General features: G+C 42.8%; 1 protein-coding gene across 2 annotated transcripts in view; it reads right to left on the bottom strand.

Annotated features, from left to right (window-relative positions):
* Window positions 1-3,102: 3,102 nt before the first annotated feature.
* Window positions 3,103-18,628, bottom strand: part of CASS4 (Cas scaffold protein family member 4) — a 29,841-nt gene continuing 14,315 nt past the window's right edge. For both annotated transcript variants that reach the window (XM_019484505.2, XM_019484506.2), the window contains exons 2-7: window positions 15,308-15,736; window positions 12,258-12,362; window positions 8,760-8,909; window positions 5,810-7,165; window positions 4,827-4,907; window positions 3,103-4,078 (exon numbers count right to left, since the gene is read on the bottom strand). In XM_019484505.2, the coding sequence (XP_019340050.2) occupies window positions 3,653-4,078; window positions 4,827-4,907; window positions 5,810-7,165; window positions 8,760-8,909; window positions 12,258-12,362; window positions 15,308-15,736 (2,547 nt within the window). In that variant the 3' untranslated portion in view covers window positions 3,103-3,652. The remainder of the gene's footprint in view (window positions 4,079-4,826; window positions 4,908-5,809; window positions 7,166-8,759; window positions 8,910-12,257; window positions 12,363-15,307; window positions 15,737-18,628) is intronic.

Raw genomic sequence — 18,628 nt, forward strand, 5'->3', positions numbered from 1 at the left:
CCGGCGCGAGGGACGCCACTTCCGGCGCACGGAGATGACGCACCAGCGCGCGCCTGGCGGCCGTTGCGTAGCAACCCCCTACTGGGCGGGCGCGGGAGCTGCTGCGGGAGGATGCTCACTCCTATTGCCATGCTTCATCCCTGGTCCGACCCAGAGCAGCCGCGGGGCTCCAAAGGCGCCATCCTGGAGGCAGGGAACTGAGGCAGCACGTGCAGGACCCCAAGTCTTTCTTGCAGAGGCCTGACTTGCCTCTGGGGTTTGCAGACAAAGAAAGGCGTCAGCTGCCGCGTCCCAGTTCTCACTCGCTCGCTTACCGCGAGCAATACAAGATCCAGAAGAAGACGTATTTGCACATTGTTTCAGCAGACGATAGTTTTTTACAGAGACAGCAATTCTGAACTCCCAATACAACTATTCGGTACCGAAGACCTAGCATTACAGAGCACGAGGCATAAGGATGACCCCGCACCGCGAAGCTCTCCGTCACCCATCCTTCCCAAGGCTTCCCAGAGTCGCCAGCAGCCTGGGCAGCGAGAGGAGGTGGCAGCCCCAGCCCTGGGGGGCTCCTGGGACACCACAGTCCCCATCACTATTGCTGAGACCTGCTAAGAGCCCGGCAGCTGGGCTGTGTCTACAGATACCTGCACGCCAGGGTCCGGTGCCCCCTTTCGGGGCTCAGGCGTTTGCCACGTTCGACTCCCAGGGGGGTGTTTCTTACGGCTGCTTCCGCCATCCGTGCCCCTCAGTTGTGGAATCAGCTAGAGAGACTCCTGGGGTGGTTCGAAGCAGGACTGATTCCCTAAGGGGTTCTCCTGAGCAGGCCCCAAAACAGAAAAAAAAAACCCATCTGTGAGGAACGGACACGTAACCAGTTCAGATGTTAGCCTGGATCGCTAGAATTGATGGTATCTCGACCACCTGCTTCTAGGCTGTTTCCCTGCATGACGTGACTGAGAGCACGTTTACACGTTGCAAGATAGTGCAGGGCGACCTCGGAGCTCTCGCCCAGCCGTCTAGGTGCGGTAGCAGAGCTCCATGGGAGCCACTTTCCCTTGCTGCTTTTTACTCTGAGGGCCTGTCTATACACTCATTAATGTGCCCTAGATACTGCGCATTTAGTTTAGTACTTAATAAAGTACTAACTGAATGCACAGTAACTAGTTACTGCCTAGCAGTGCTGGCCCACGGTTATTTTGTGACGCTTATCGCACGTTAGCCTACCACCGCTGCACATAGGCTATTAGCAGAGTTTTTAACCACCACACTACTGCGCAGTGTTATTAGGCTAATGCGCAGTAAGCATCTTGTATAGAAGCTCCCAGAGCCAATGTGCACGTCAGGGCACGACCTTGTAATGTAGCCGCAGCCTCAGAAAAGAGACCTGAAGAAAGAATCCCTTCTGCTCTGCCTGAAACAGTCTGTGAGAAAGTTGTTACAGGGGTGAAAGGGACATTAAGAAATGTTGATGAAAAAATTATTTTTATTAACATAAAGTGTTGCGTGACTTACGAACATTTTTTAAAAAATCATTCGAAAGCAAATATCTGAAGGACAAAATTGGCTGGTAAATGGCAGAAGTGCAGAGAGCATATTCCTGTGTAAATCAAGTGAGGCTGAAATATATAAAGTGTGCTCAAAATAAATGACAATTTATATTACTATTCTTTACTCTTCCATTGCACAGCTTTTGAAGGCTGCTGTGTAATCCATGCGTTATGTTTCATGTTGGAACATTTCACTGATTCACGAGTGAGTTTAACGTACAAAAAACAAAGACAACCATCATATGCAATTACCTGCATTTTACTATTCAAATATAATCCTACTGAAATATTTCTACATTTAACTAATATAAAATATATGTAACTTGGCGATTGTAATGAATACACTAAAACTTCAAGTGGAACTTTCTTTCACAGGTATAAATGGTATATGCATTTTTTGTATCACAAATGAACTGCGCACTGCAAATAAGCGTTGCCTGACTCTCTGAAGCAACTAATGCAGACTCAAGTTTCACTTACAAAAGAAAGGCAAGTTGTGAAAGTTCAGATGTATTTAAAAAAATAAATTAATTGGGAAGAAAAATACAACACATGCACACACATATCTAAAACTATGCATCCAGGTGTGAGTATGGCCCCATCACGCTCATATGAGCGGCAAACAAATCATTGGATGAAAGCAGATTCATTCTGCTCTCAAGTTTCCTGACATATGCAGGAGAGGCCACAAAATAAACATGTAGGTACTCGGCAAGAGTAGTAGAGTATTACTATGAATTCCTGTTTTGGCCAGCAGTGACACAACAAGCAGATGGTTTCTTAGTTAATTCCCAGCTTTTGCTCGGACAACTTGCCTGCATTTAGTGGCCATAAACCAGGGGTGGGCAAAATGCAGCCCGCGGGCCAGACGTGACCTGCCAAAACCATTCTATCCAGCCCACAGGGCCCCTAAAAATTTTTAAAAAATAATATTAATCTGTCATGCAGCCCCCAATGGCTTGCCAAAACTCAGTAAGCAGCCCTCCACCCAAAATAATTGTCTGCTCCTTCCATAAACATATTAACTCTACTCTTAAACATGGAGTCCTTTTCCAGAATGCTTCTCTTTAGTACCCGATGTAAAGAACCACATATGCAGCCTCTGCGGGTTTTGATGAGAGCTAGAACAGTGGAGAACAGCTCTCTCTTCATGCTCGGATACTCAACTTGGGTTTCTGATAATTCTACACAGAGAGAGAGAGAGAGAGAGAGAGAGAGAGAGACACACACACTCTGCCAGGTCCTCTCTTCCTCTCTCTCTCTAAATTCTGACAGGTCCTACCCCATCTCTCTCTCTATAGGTGTATGTGTAGACACACACACACACACACACACACACACAGACATACATTCATTAACATGCCTTAGATACTGCGCATTTAGTTTAGCACTTGCTTAATAAAGTACTAAGTGAATGCACAGTAACTAGGGTTACTGTGTAGTAGTGCCGCAGTAGAACTAAATACATTCTCTCTCTCTCTCTCTCTCTCTCTCTCTCTATATATATATATGTGGGGGACCTGTCAGAATTTATCCCATGATGTTTATAACATTTGAATGTGAAACAGCTGTAAAGGATTTTTTTATTGTAGTTTAAAACAAATACAGTAAACAGTCCCTTGTAAAGAGAAGCTGATTTACACACGCTATTTGTGTACTGATGTGCCATTGGAAAAAACAGTAACAAAACCTTATATTTCCAAATGGAAAAAAAATTAGAAAAATACAATATATTTATGTGCCAAAACAGTGAAATTATATAATATATTTGTACTTATACACTGAAAATTCTTGCCAAGCCAGTGTGAAAAATGGATTGGAAGGATTGATTTAGCATCTTCCATGTATGACTGAACTCTCAAGTAGAAAGTGCAGATTCTGGTCCCGGTCACAGTGTCACTGGTAGGCTGGATCTCTGGAGACTGAACACACTTCAGTGCATGAGTTAACTCCTTTCTTTTCCTAAAAGGAATCCCTATAGATGAGTTAAGATTGGCATCACTGAGATGCTCTGTAGAGTCCTGTCCTCCTTAGACTGCAGGATGCCAAAGATGAGGAGGTCAAAACCCAGAAAGATGGAGACACTGTGAGGGTTTCCTTCGGGTCCTTCAAAGAATAGAAAGATTACATCCCTCCATTGTGTCTTGAAACTGCTGTGTATATTTAGACAGTGTGTCAGCTTGACCCAGAAGTTCCTTCACTGCGTCTGTGTTTGGATATTGCACTGCAGCATTTTTGGTGGCAAGAGCCAAGTTCTTCAGCAGGCTGCAAAACTGGCTGCTGCTGTGGAGGATGTCATTCCTTGTATCCTTCTCTTGAGTTTCCTGGCAGAGAAAATCCACTAGCTTTTGTCCTACCATAATGATCAGCTTGCTGTGTCCTATGAAGACTTCAGGTGGTTGGTTATTGCTGAGACTATTGGTAAAAACACTGATGGCTTTTTGAAGTGCACCAAAACACAGCCTACAGTTTTCTGAGAAAATGATTTTCTTTGATGAGTCTTGCTTGTTTTGAACAGGTTTTTCTGGAATAACCTAGGAAAGGGAAAAGAAAACAAGAAATACCTTCAGCTTGATGACCTAAAAACTGTTTCCACTTTGTCCTTTTGTTGTATAGTTTCTTCACTTCTCTGCACCTGATTAGCCAGTAGCCCCAAAACTGGCACAGCCTAGAGGCCTTTTGCAGTTATATGGCACTATTCTCATTTTGCTTGGTTCACAGAAACGATAAAATCTAAATTACAGTCTGGCTTTTGCGCAACAGATTTCAATGACATGATTTTTACTAGCAAAAAATCTTGCAATCATACTGAAACATTAGTGCCTTAAATGGCCTGAACACGTGGAATCTAGCTTTTAAACAGCATAAAGCCATTAAATCTGGTTTTAAAAGGTATTGGAGTCATGGAAGTTGTGGATGAACAAGACTTTGGTAAATCAAGGATTTCCTCTCTTGTTATAGCTTTTGAGATAAAGGCCAGTCATAGTTCCACTCAAAATGAAGTGAAAAAAGGCAAGCCGATCAATTACGTTATGATTTTAAGTTACAGTATCCCTTGACATAGGAGACAGAAAAGTTTTGGTGGACTACTACAAATGCTATCAGCACTATTGCTAAAAAATGGTGTGGGGAATAAAAGATCAGAAACAGGACAAATAGATCCCTATAGAAGTTTCCTGTCAAATTCAAACTATTTTACATTTTAGCAAGGTATAGGTGCTTTATACAGCTTGAGGCCTTGACAGTCTTAATTAGCAACATTTTTTTAAAGGCCAGAAATACCTTTTGTTTTGAATCTCCATTCTTCGTTGCTACCTCTTTAGGTGAAAGGTGTTTTGCTGCCTGTTCCAGATCTTGATATTTCTGAAAAATGAAAAGTTTACATAAAATGGTTCCATATGGCTTTGGTTTTGTTCTATGTGGTAGCATAAGCCTTCCATGCCATGTAATCTAGGTGTAATCACTGACTACACTGAACTTGTTATTAGGAGCATAACCCATTAGTCAGAGTTGTTCGTATTAAAGAACTTAGGGACTGATCCTGCAAAAGTTAGCACTGGCTCCATTATCAATGAACCACATCCAACTCATAATTTAATATTTAATTATGCTCTGTATTTAATGGTTTCTAATCTATTTAATGTATTTAAACGCTGATATTTAATGGCTAACTGTCTAATATGCGTCCTTTCTCCTCCATTCCCAAAGTGATTTCCAACAGTAAATCTAGCTGTTTCCTGGCATTTAGTATTAAATAGCTATCTGCATTATAGCTTAATATTATCAACCATCACTGAGATCTGAGAGTATGTATTAGAAACAAACAATCTTTTCTAACAAATTACGAAAAATTAAACTGATTTTTCTTATGCCAAGGAATCAAAACAAGACATGTACCCCAAACCAAAATTGTATCAGAACGATTGAAGCTTAATATACTAGTAAGAATAAGAACATTACTGTAAAGAAACACATAGGAAACTACTGTTTGAAGCCCAACTGAAAATTCAATCCAGTGGTGGAGCTAATGAACTGCTTTCTATACTGCTTGCCAAATAAGTCTGGCTCCTCTTATAATTCTGCTGAATTCTGTGCTTCCTGCCATTCATAGCTATGGCAATAAAAGCTTAGCAGTCATACATGTGGGCTGGAAACTGCATATAAAGCACAGCCAAGTTTGTATTAATGCAGAAATAATACAAATGAACTGCTATCTACAAACACCACAACGCAGAACATAGGTAGGAAGTTAATGTTATACAAACCTGCAGGTGAACGTAATCACAGTCTTCACTGACATTTTTTCTTGATTTCTCAGAAGAAAGTTCACTTTTGTTTGGTTTATTTCTTTGAAGTGAATTAAATTCTCTTTTTCTGGGTGCCGGGACTGGTTTTGCCATCTTATGCTCTGTGTTCAGTTTTGGTTGTGTAGTCTTCTGCTCATTGTCATTCTTCTTGAAGAGAAGCTTTCCATTAGCTATGATAATGGAGACAAACCTCCTGATATCATCTGGAATGGCACGGGCTACCATAACAAACCGATCAAGATCATCTGGATTGTTCTGAGGTTTCTTAATGACCAGAACCTGCAAAGACCAGCTGCAGTTGTTCAGTGCTTCCCTTGTTTCCACTAATATGTGGAATGAGTCTACAAGAATTTGTAACTGCTTTTTAATTCTGGTCTGAAGGTTATTGTCACTGAGGCAAGAGGCATTTGCCTTAATACCTTGAGCAAAGTTCAAGAATTCTCCCAAAGAAACTTTTATGTGATCAACTGCTCTATGAACTTCCTCAATGTTTGCCTCCAGGTGTTCTTGGTATCTCCATTTACTACTCACATATAGCATTAGGCTCGCAACTGAACTGGATACGCTGTGCTGTAGCTTGGTCAGCATCTCTATGGCTACATCAAGGTCCAATTTAATTTCTTGAGCAGGTTCCTCTTCTGATGACAGAGAAAAGGACTCAACAGAAGTGCTTGGGGATGTAGATATGGTGCTGGTTCTACTGTCCACACTGTCAAATGATAACCTATCTTGCTCTAATTTGGCATCCCTTGACAGTTGTAAAGGAACATTGTATGTATGGTCTTCAAAACTACCATTGTTTTTTTCAGTCCCCTTTCTGTTCTGTAAAGCAGTAGGCAATACTTTTGGAATGTCATAAATGTTTTGTTCACAGTTCTGATTTTCAAACTTTGCGGACAGAAAGCTCAGGGGGACACGATAGTTGCCATTTTTCCTCAAACGCAACATATCACATGAGGATGGTACAGCATAAAGGGGAGCATCTGGAAAAGTTAATTTCTTCTGTATTGGTGGAACATCATATTCTTGTGGGTTCGCCAATTTACCTTCAATTGCTGCTGCTGGTAGGGTGCTAGCTGCATTTTGCACCCCGGCACCATACCTGGCTGGTGGTATGTCATACAACATCTGCTTCTCCAGGGAATGATTAGGAGGATGCTGTTTCAAACCTGGTTTTTCAGGTGAGACTGGAATGTCATAAATCCATTCTGACTTCCGAGGATTTGGCAAGGTATTGCAATAGCCCACATATTTTCTCTGAGATGTATTTTGGATGGGAATATCATGTTCTCTGGTAGGGGGGACATCATACATCTGGAAATCAAGGGAAATTAAGTGCATTTTAAGAAACATAAGGCCAGATCTTCAGCACAAATCCATTGATGTCTGTGGGATGACACTTATTTTACACCAGCTGAGGACCAGGCCCACCGTTCTAATGCTAGTTGTCCTCTGAAATACACAGTCAAACCCTGTATATGAAAGTACTATTGTCATATCTACAGATATCAAAGTATTGGGCAATATCAGACAAACAGGTTTTCTATAATGAAGCAAATGAGATTTCATGAGCCCCTAAGAGAACTGATTCTAATCTCTTTCATTTCCAGTATTCATAGATACATAAAGACACAGGCAAATTATGAGACTTCACAACTGACCACACTTAAATAATTGCCCGGTGTTCACATTTGCATTCTTCAAGAGGCTCTTGAGATGGATAATGATCTTATTCAAAGCCTTACAATAAGGTCTTGTGCATAGCTGGCATCTGCTGCTTGAAAAATGGCGTCTGATATGGCCAATAATAAGACTTCTAACTAAGCAATCTGGCCCAGACTGTGTCCAGCTGCTTCATAAGCCTGAGAGGGAAAGAGCTTAAAAAGCAATGGGAGTGCGAAGCTCCAGGACTTAACTGCAGTGGCTGCTGCTTGCTAAGGATCCCAGATAGAACTGGCCATATGTCTGGTTTGTGGGATTCTTTTAATTCTGATGTTTGTCCAAATCAGATCAGACCCAACATTTTCCAAAGTTTCTGTGATGGCCCCAAAAATCTGAATTTTGGAAAGATTAACATGAAGCCTGCTCCCAGGCAGCTGCTCACCTGACCTTGATAAAAGCAGTGATAGCAAGGTCTTTGGCTCTGATTAGAGCCCAGGCTGTCAGGGCCTTGCAGGCTCCCAACTCCATGACAGATAACCTGGAATCCCTGGCATGGCTTGCTGCTCCGAAGTCAGAAATCCTGGAAAACTGGGACAGTCCAGCTGAGAATCCTCCCCAGAGCCACAGACCCTACAAGCTAGCAGCCCTGAGATAGTTTACTCTGTGGGTGTAGCCAGGGACCCTGCAAAGGATCATCAAATCCAAGATATTTCAGATGAAACACATTAGGCTCTACAAATCAGCATTTTTCAAAGAAACACTGTGGGTCAGCAACTTTTCCACCAGCTCTAAAAGGGCTGGGTAGGAGTGGGGCGGGCAGTCAGCCAGATAGGTGCCCATATCACTCTATTCCCAGATGTTCACGTACATAGGAATCCGCAGTCACTTTTACTTAACAGATTTTGAGTCTCCTTTTTAATGACAATGTTACTTTAACTCCAATAAGTAAATTTAAATGCAGTGATGACTCCAGCCCTGGCAATTATGAAGCACAACCATGAGTCAAGCCTCTTTCATCACTTTATACATTCTTAATATTAAAATAATCTTAAAGCGATATCACACTTAAGATGGGATGTTTTTATATCTAATCTTCTTGGCACTTCTGTTAAGCATAGCAGTGCCCTGCCTCATATCAACACATTAGTACAACCCCAGGCTTCATGGTTTAATATGTTTAGTCACTTGCATTAGTTTAACAGCATTAATGAGAGACTGGTCTCTACCATTCAGGAGTAACACTTACAGTGCTTGCTAGAGAGTCTTGCTGGATGTGGTCTTTTGCCTTTTCCGGGCTGGATGGGATGTTGTAAAGCTGTTTCTGTCCTTCCTGGAAATATTCAGTGAGGGAAAACTGCGTGGAGACCTTTCTGGCTGTGGGTGGAGTGGCATAGCTCTAATCAAATACAAAAGTAAAGTTGGCTTAACTTTTGTTTAGTTTTATACAAACTGCTAAAGACTTAAAGTCCTAGATTGCCTTTGTAGAAAAGCCCTGGGTATGAATCCCTCTGTGTAGATTTGAGTCAGGATATGGTTCCTACAAGAGCTCTGTAGGCAGGGGAGATAGACACTAGATGGCGCAGTGGGCTGTTGCACAAATTTCACAAATTTTACATCCAAGTAAGGATTCATTCACACAGGCACCAGGCTGGTTTAGAGAATAATGACATGTGCCTGCACTCAGACACACCTACACACATGTGTGCACAACACACATGTGCGCATAGGCCTTGGAACAGGATGGGCCACCCAGGCCATGGCCCGAACAACTTTTACACGTTAATTTATATGACCAATGACAAATGCGGAATTGTCATATTGGTTAAATCTGTATAGCTATTTTTTTAACAGCATAGCTAGCTAAATTAATGTGCTAAAAGTTGATCAGGCCATGGCCCAGGTGGCCCACCCCGTTCTGCAGCCCATGCATGCAGACACACACACTACACTGAGGGAACCTACTAAGATTTCAAAGCCAAGCCTTCCAAAGCTAGGGAATGCCAGAATTTTATGTGATATTTTCTGATACTATACCACCGCATACAATTATTCACACATGACCTCTACATCAATCAAATTCTCAGGGCGAGTAGGGCAGCTGTTGAATGAGCAGCTAGTCAATATTTTGTTTCAAGCTCTTAATTAAAGTAATGCATATGCCCAAAGGGTGCCACTTAACTTTGCACTAACAACCTTAATTCTGATATATCCTAACTCTTTTGAAGACTTGACTTTACAACTTTCATAATGCATCTTGAATGAAGATTGTTTTTAATTGTAATTTCTTAAGTGTTTACGAATAGCTACCTGAATACGTAGAACTCCATCATTCTACATGACAGAGACACCTGCAGGCAACCTTTCAATCCATGGCACAGATCTCTGTTGTTTGAGCTAGCGAAAAAAACTCTGATATCAGTCCTCAGTGTAGCCCAGGAGCACAGAAGACTTCCATGTTGACAGTGGGTTTATTAGACATTTGCTGCCAGCAGGCAAAAGGTTCATGCTTGTTCTTATCCAGGCTCTTGAGGTGAATGTGCTCTTGTAAGCACAGACTTCTTTATCCATTCCCCCCAGCAAGCTTGGCCCCATGCACTCTGATGTGTCTTTCTCTTCCCTGGTTCTTTACCTTTGTCCCATTCTCATTCTCTGTTCAGTTCCAATCTCTCATCTCAGGCTTCTCATCCCTGTCCCTGGCACCTTCCAGCCAGTCCTAGTCTTCCCTCCAGGCTCTGGTTTCCTTGCTCAGCTATCCCCACGTCCCTTCCAGCCCCCAGCCTCTTTCCTTGGGCAATTTGCCCACACAGTTCAAATTCCCCTCTTCTGGTTCCTCATCTGACAAGCCTCTTTCTCTTCCCTTCCAGCCCCCCGACCACACACATCCTTCCTCCCCACTGATTCGCAGGCCTGTGCGAGTCAGCAGCGATCTGGTCCGGCTTTGGATCCGGCTGCTTCGGATGGCCGCGATGTGATCTGGAGCTCCGGACTGGGTTTCCGCCTCCATCTGCCTGAAGCGGCTCTGAAGCTTCAGAGTCTCCTTGGAGATCTGGCCATAGGGTATAATGGGGATTCAATGAAATATCTATAACTTTGTTGTTTTTTTGTCCAATTTGGATGAAACTTGCAGGAATGGCAGCCTCTCCTGAGAGCATGAAACCTGCCAAGTTTCAAGAAGATCAGTGCAGGGGTTTGGGGGGAACTGTACTCCAAATTGTTGAAAGCCAAACTCATGTCACGGCTGCGTCTTACAACACAGGGGGGGTCAAAACTGCAGGGGTGGTGACTCTTACTGAGGCCACAAAGCCTGCCAAGTTTCAAGGAGATCGGTGCAGGGGTTTGGGGGGAGCTGCACCTCAAGCTGTGGACAAGCAAAACTCGTGCCGCGGGTGACAGTGTGTGTGTAAAGGCGCAGCAGGGTGACAGCTGCAGCGATGGTGGCTCCTACTGCGGCCACAAAGCCTGCCAGCTGCCGAGGAGATCGGTGCAGGGGTTGTGGGACCTTGCACCCCTAGCTGCTGACAGACAAAACTCGTGCCAAGACTGTGTCTGTCTTGGGACAGTTGATTGCCTGTATTGATTCTTTCCTCTCCTTAGCCTGGTTTTGTAGGTGCTAATTGATGGTCGTTAAGTCGTTATGTAGTAGCTAGGTCCTGTGTATTGAGCTGGTCCCTGCATCCCTGGTCCCTGAGTGAATCATGATTGATTGATTGGTAACTGGGAACACAGTAGCTTAGCAGCCAGGCCTGCAGCAGTGTCTCCCCACCGGCCACAAAACAGACACAGTCAGTCCCCCCAACCCCCCCAAACCCCTGCACCAATCTTCTTGAAACTTGGCAGGCTTCATCCTCTCTGTCTACCACCCCTGAAAATTTCATCCAAATCGGACAAAAAACAACAAAGTTATAGATATTTTATTGTTTCCCCATTATACCTTATCGCCAGATCTCCGAGGCAGCTCCGAACCGCTTTGGGAAGACTAACGAGGCCAGCACTTTGACCTGGATGTGCTGCTTCGGACCCCAAAGAGTCCAAAGCTTCTCCGGATCCGAAGCCTCGCACAGCCCTACTGATTCCCAGCCCTGAGCTGGTTTCCCTCCCTCCCGATCTCTTCAGCCGGTCCCAATTCTCTTACTGTCCCTGCATTACCAGTTCCCATTCCCAGTCTCCTTTTTCAGCTATTCCCAGTCTTCCTCCAGATTTCTGTCCAATTTCAGTCACCCCTCAAATCAGTACTGTCTTCAGTTTCCATCTCTGGCTTATGGTCCTAATATATTTGCCCAGCCTTTCCCTATTGTCCCCACTCATTTCCCACTCCCTGTCTCCTTGTCCAGTCAGTCCAAGCTTCCTCTTTTCCACAAAGTTTGACAGTCACAGCCCCCACTAAAAGGTTGAAAGGTTTAGTTTATGTACCAATGACTGAACTCAGAGGCCAGGTGATTTATCTAACATGATGAACCTCTCTATAGAAAAGTCATGTAGAATTAATTTAATAGGGATTGGACCTACAGGGATCTATAGAAATGTAGCTGCTTTAACAAAGATCTTTGCTACAGGTTTTGAGCCTGACCATGGAATTTCCTAGAGATGATTTTTTATTAAGTTTCAGAGTAGAGGTCAAAAAGTCAAGATATAAATAAGTTTTCATTTACTTTCACATTCTGTCCTGTAGGACTGTTCTATGTGGCCTGGGACACAGGAGTGCTGGATGACAGCTGCAGTGGACACACGGCTTAGCAGGACTCACCTGAGTGAGCAAGGACTCCTGGCGCTGGGGAGATGGAACATCATATACATAGCTTTGGATATTTGATGCTGAGGCCTGAGATACTCTGGGAAGAGTCAACAGGTGCTTTAGGGGAAAAAAGACAGTAATGAGAAAACTGCAATGAGCTAAAGTGTAGGACAAGCCAAACAGACTATTGTTAGAATTACTTTGCTGATATTTAACACCTTTTACTGCTCTATAAGTAAAAACCTTCCTCATTCACTGGTTCTAACAGACAGCTCACTGTCTGTCTGTTAAAATCCCAGAGTATACTTACCTGAAACACCCTTTTACCAGTGTTTCTACTCTACTTATGGATTGTCACAAGGCTAGAGGTAAATTGCCACTCATTAGAGAAAATTTCTAGCGCATCCATCCCGCTCTAGGCACCTGCTGCATCTTTTGGTTCTCCAAAAACAAACAGACTGAAAAGAGGTAAGAAAAAATTTGCCAGAAACATTATTTTAAGAGCCATGGGCCAAGGACTTCAGCCATGATTAGAGGACGGAAGATGTTTAGCTAAGATGCCACCAGAATACAAACTATTGGAAAGAGCCTTTTGTTTTCAAAACGGCTCTAAATTTTGTCCGTTTAGCAGTGAAGTGAATATAGGTCTCCAGAGCTAGTCTATAAACCAAACAGCTGACCTGAAAATACTTCCCCTGGGAGAGAACACTCTCCACTACATTAGTTGGCAGAGCCACCGCATTCAGGTAGTGACTCATGTCAGAGGAGTGGAGAAGCACAAGACTCCAAGCTGATTTCTACATGTTGAATTTTAAAGACCTGAAGAACTGAAACATTGGCTCCTTGTAAAGAAAGCAAATTAATAAATTCACAGAAATCCCTCCATCATTCTGAAGAAGGACTATTTATCTTATCAAAGCATCTACAGAACGATGAAAGAACAAGCTTTGTTTTTTTGCAGACAGTAGATCAAATGTAAGTGGCAGCTGGATAAACTGATACCTGCTACAGAGGACAAGCCCCTTAGTATATTTGCAGGGTCAGGTAGGCTATGAGGAATGTCTTAAATCTTTATTGGATACCAGGTAAGGTCCTTTAGAACGTGAGTGAAAGGCCAGTAGGTTTTTTTGTTTTTATTTTTCAGATGGATTTAGTTTTCTTCAGTCAGGATCCCTCAAAGACTTGACAGTAGCTTCACCCAGTTGCTCACAGAACAGCTGAGTATGTCACGGGCTATCCCAGTTGTCTTATAGCAGCTACATGGAGTGATCTAAGGCACTCTTATGTGTATTCCTGCACTCAGATGGGCTGTTCACCTTCTACGCCCTGAAATGTGTCCGCATATGCCTGCCTGGCTGCTGACTGCTAGAGTACAGTTGTTTTTTTGCAGTAACAACTGCTACCTTGTGCAAGATGCAGCTGAGACAAACCTGGAAGTCTAAAGATTAAAAAGACATTAATTATTTTAAAGTATTGTTTCCTTCCCCACTGAAGAAAAGTTAAAGCTGCAAAGCAGAAACATTGCAAAAAATACTTAAACCTAGCAGGTATCTGAAGGGACTATTATAAACTCAGAGACAGGCACAGGCTAGGTCAGAGAAAGTGAGAGGGAGAGACATGCCAAAGCCTACATTTTATTTTCCCTTCTAATTCAGTGAAGAATAAGCATGCGGCAACTTCAGGGATTGACTTCTTCAATGTTGAGGGCTTGATTTCACATGCAAATGTTCATGTGATATCATGCTGAATGTCATTATGCAGGTGTGCAGATCAGACCATGGCAGATACCAAAAAAAAAAAAAAAATGGATTGAATTCTTTGGCATGAGTAACCCAGTTTGATCTTGCAATCGTGATCATTATACATAGACGTTAGCACCACAGTTGCAGTTTTTAAAGTATGGGCAGTCGTCTTCAGATACACTTCCGATATTTTGTTTTCCAGCATGTATTTACAAGCAGCACACATCAATACAACCCGCCTACTGATGCAAAAGTAGGAAAGATGGCTAAAAGAGGTGAGTAGAGAGAAAGGATTGCTCAGAGCATAGGGTAAGTTGAATCTCTTATGTTGAATCTCTTTGGGACTGCCTTAATATTCTCTACTTCAAAGTCATTTAACATTTATAGGATAAACTTCCTTTGGAAAATGGTTTGTGTGGGAAACCCAATACCAGGTCCCAGAGACAAAACAAAGTAAAATAGAATGCCACAACTTGTTCCGGCAAATCCCTATAATTAGTGCTCATTTTTAATTATGAAGATTTCCCAGGTAATTATTTCTTGTAGGAGGCCCAATTTTCAAACCTACACTTAATACTTTGCCCTTATTTAGTCCATTTGGATAACCAGGTGCTGCTGGGATTACCCAAATTGGAACTGGGCAGTTAGGCACTGAAGCATGTTCACACAGGGAATAAGTAACGGAAGAAGGGATCCACTCTGCAAAAGAGGAAAGCTCTCTTAAAAACCAAGGAGAGTAATTTTGAAGTGAATCCTAAAATGAAGAGGGGATTAGTTGTCGTTGAAGGTGCAGTGTTTTGATGCTTTCTGAACTTGCTGGAGAGGTGGGATGTGAAGAGTTGTATCTCCACACAAATCACAACTCACCTTCACCACTGTCCAAGCAGATGCCAAGGGCCCATGAACATGAAGGAGACTGTGTGCATAAACTACAGAAGGAGAGAACTGAGGATGTAACTATACTAACTTCAGAAATTCTTTGTGCGTATTTATCAGGACTGGGCATCACTTTCATACTCTATTCAAAGCAGCTATTCTTCTGTTCCTGTCCTAAATGGTAAAGCTTCATACCATCACACAGAGATAGCTGCATTTCAGTAGGGTGTTAGGGGATAACCATAGGAATATTTTATAGGAATGTTTCAGATAACATTACTGAAGTTAACTAACCTAACCATCACTTGGTCGAGTGACTTTGTGGAAACTTCAGCTGCAGTGCTCAGGTCCCAAAGAGTTTGCTGAAAAATTAAAAGCCACCAGTATTTTCTCTCCTGAGTATTTTCAAACATTTGGCACCTTAATGCCTGCTTATATTCTTACCTGATTTGTTAAGGTGTGGCTCTTTTCACTGAATAATTGTGCAGACGAAGCTGGCACCTGATACATTTCTTGAGTGGGCAGAGACAAAACAGTAGAAGATGGCTTTACCCAACCATCCATCTGTTCGTACACCGACGATGACAAGGTAGACTTGGGAGCTTTTGGAACCTGGTAGATGTTTGGCTGATTGGACGGCAATTCCTGGGAGTCATGTTGGCTGGAGGGAGACAGCATGCCTTCCTGTAAACCAGCAAGGAGCTGGAGGCGATTAGCAGGTGCCAGGCCCTGTCTTCCATGTAGAGAACATTTCCACCATCCCTCGCTCCCTATGACGTTCTGGTCAAGGACTGTCAGGATGTCTCCTTTGCGGAAGGCCAGTTCATCAGAACACTCTGCCTTGTTGTCATAGAGTGCTTTTGCCAACGTATTCTGGAGAAGGAAAAAACAAAGGGCATATTGCACTGCTTGTATCATGTGGGAATGTCATTTGGAGCTACCAGATTAGCATCCATCTCTGTCTTGCATGCCATACCTCTCAAGCCCAAAGTCATCCAGCTGCTTCTCATGGCACTGCTTTGCACAATAATAAGAGCTGCTGAAAGTCAGAACCTGTTACTGCCTGCCTAGCCCTACACTGAAGTAATTATGCTGCCTTGGGTTCAGGAGACTGCTCATATATGATAGGTGCAGTGTGTTTCAATGCATCTCTTCTGGGGCTGCATTGTGGGGGTATAGACATACCTTATACAACTTGCCTGAAGTTATACAGGAAATGTATCACCAAGCAAAGCATAGCACCAGCATATCCTGGCGTATCTAGTATCTTTAGCACCTTTTAACCACACTCCTCACACATGGTGTTGGAACATCTCGTCTCTTACAGCAGGCCTTAACCACAAGGCCCTCTTCTCTTACTTCTTCACAGATAAGAAACTGAGGAAAGACCTGATTTGGAGTCACACACAAAATACATGATAGAGCAGAGGCTTTATGGAAGACAAGACAGAGGCCCCAAGTCTCAGATATGCACCATAACAGCTGGATGCTTTTTCCTCTGAGAGTTAAAAATCTACAGCTTTCAGTGAAAGTGGGTTTGCACCTGAACACACTTTATTTTTTAGAATTTTTAACTATTTAGCACCTAACTGATTTTGCTAATGTTAAAAAAACCAAAAATTAAAACAGCCAAAAAAATGTGGCCTTGATCAGTTTGGGCATTTCTGTAAAATTCGCCAAAGGGCTAAAAAGAAGAAGCCTGTACGTCTTATTTTCTAAACAAGTGCATGGGTTTTGCTTTCAACTTTAAAAAATAAGATTGATGACTTCCCCATTGAGTATGTTTCAGTCTGAACATAGGAAGAAGAGTTTCTTATCCTACAGTGCAAGGAATCTCCAAAGAGATAATGAGTGATTGCACTGGAAATATGATGCTTTGTATTTTTATCCAGAGCATTTGCTGTAAAACAACAGCTGGTTTGAAGTATTAGGAGAAGAAAATCAATTTGTCAGCTGAGCTGATGAAAGTGGCCTGTTGTTGGTAGCATAAATTTCTTCCTAGGGATGGTCAGGAACAATAGCCTTTTCATTATATGTGGATTTGTTCACATGTACAGCACCAGCAGCTGTCAGAGACAGACAGCAACAGTCCCATCACCTTGCGTCATAGTTGGCTAAAATGCTTTTTTTTTTGGCTTCCCAAACATCAGTTCCAGATCCAACTTTGACAATACCAAATGCTTGAACTGCTTGTGTTTAAGTGGGGGGTATCTTATCCCACAGGACAATCCCTGGGAGGTGAGGGTCTTAGACATGGTCACAATTCTAAAAAAGAAAGGCCAAATTGTGCCAATAGAAATAGTAGTCTTCCCCCAGTCTCTCTACATGCCAACTGATTGTGGGCCTGCTTTGTATTGCATGCTGTACAAACGTGTGGTAACGGTATCTATCCCTCAGAGCTTCTAATCTAAATAGAAAGAAAAGCCCAAGGAAAACTATTATCCCTCTTTGCAGACAGGCAACAGAGAGATTAAGTGACTTATCCAAGGTCACTCAGGAAATCTGTAGCAAGAGGCAGGAAGTGAAGCCAGATGAACGTTGTCCCAGTGCCGAGCCTTAACCATGGAAATATCCTTCCTAGTGACAGCCATGAAAAAGAGAGCAGAATTTGTTTGAAGTTATGATTGTATAAGACATTTGGATAGCAACATATTCCCGGAGAATTCTTTTGTAAGAGAAAATCATGTGAAGACTATTAGGCCTGCTTCAGTGGTTGTTACACACTCCCACCCCCTCCCTACCCAGCGAATACTTGAGGACTTGGAGATTTCAGTGATTTCAAAAGAGCTGGACTCGAGTCTAAACTTGGTCCATGTATTTCAATGGGACTTTATGCAAATGAGGACTGTAGGCTTTGGCCCAAGATAGATAAAAGCATAAGGTACCCTGCACATTAGCCATGCTTCAGTGACATCCAAACATTGCAGCAAGCATTCCTGGGGGAAAGTATTCCAAGTATTTCCTAATCTCCTTTTCTAGGGGTAGCCAGGTCTGCTTCTGCTGCAAATGAATAGGGAAGACAATCCCACTGTCTCAGTGTAATCAGTACAGGGTTTATTCCTGCATTTTAAGGTCATTCTATAGCAAAAAGTGTTACAGGAAAATTCTCTTGGAGCTGGATCAGCAAACAGCACTTCTGGCAGATCATCATCAAAGTCCAGCAATATTCAAGAGCACACCAAATTGAATTTGAAGCTTAGCACAGGTGAGGTCTTGTGCTCTTAAATGTAGGAGTGAATTCTGTTTGATGCACAGGCATGCATTCCATTGGCTTTGTACATAACACCTATACAAACACCCATGGGCCAAGAAGCTCAGAGTGCGAGACAAATTCACAGTAAGTTGTATTGGTCCAAATTTGCAAAAGTGGCCTCTAATTTGGAATGCTTCAGACCCATGCCAAATGGGTTTTAGGTAAATTCGGGGCCCCTTGCTGGAGGCACTTGGAATTTGAGCTCTCTGCCCCACTGTGTGTTACAAATCTGTTGTCCTTGTATACCGACTGATATTCATAAAAATCTCAACTTCGATGAATGCAGGTGGAAGGCCAGAAATCGTTCCATTTGGCAAGGCAGAATAAGTACATTGATCCAGGTCCCTGAGTAGTTCTTGTTTAGTTGACTCATCTTGATGGCTTGAAAATTTCATTTTTAGATTTAGATAGGCCTAGACTATGCCACCTTGGGTAATGCCAAATTAAACCCCATGCTTCCAGGCATGTGGTCAGTGACACAGGAATCAGGAGACTATTCTTACTACCATCTG

Source organism: Alligator mississippiensis, chromosome 9, assembly GCF_030867095.1.
Source record: "Alligator mississippiensis isolate rAllMis1 chromosome 9, rAllMis1, whole genome shotgun sequence".
NCBI classification, from domain to species: Eukaryota; Metazoa; Chordata; order Crocodylia; family Alligatoridae; genus Alligator; species Alligator mississippiensis.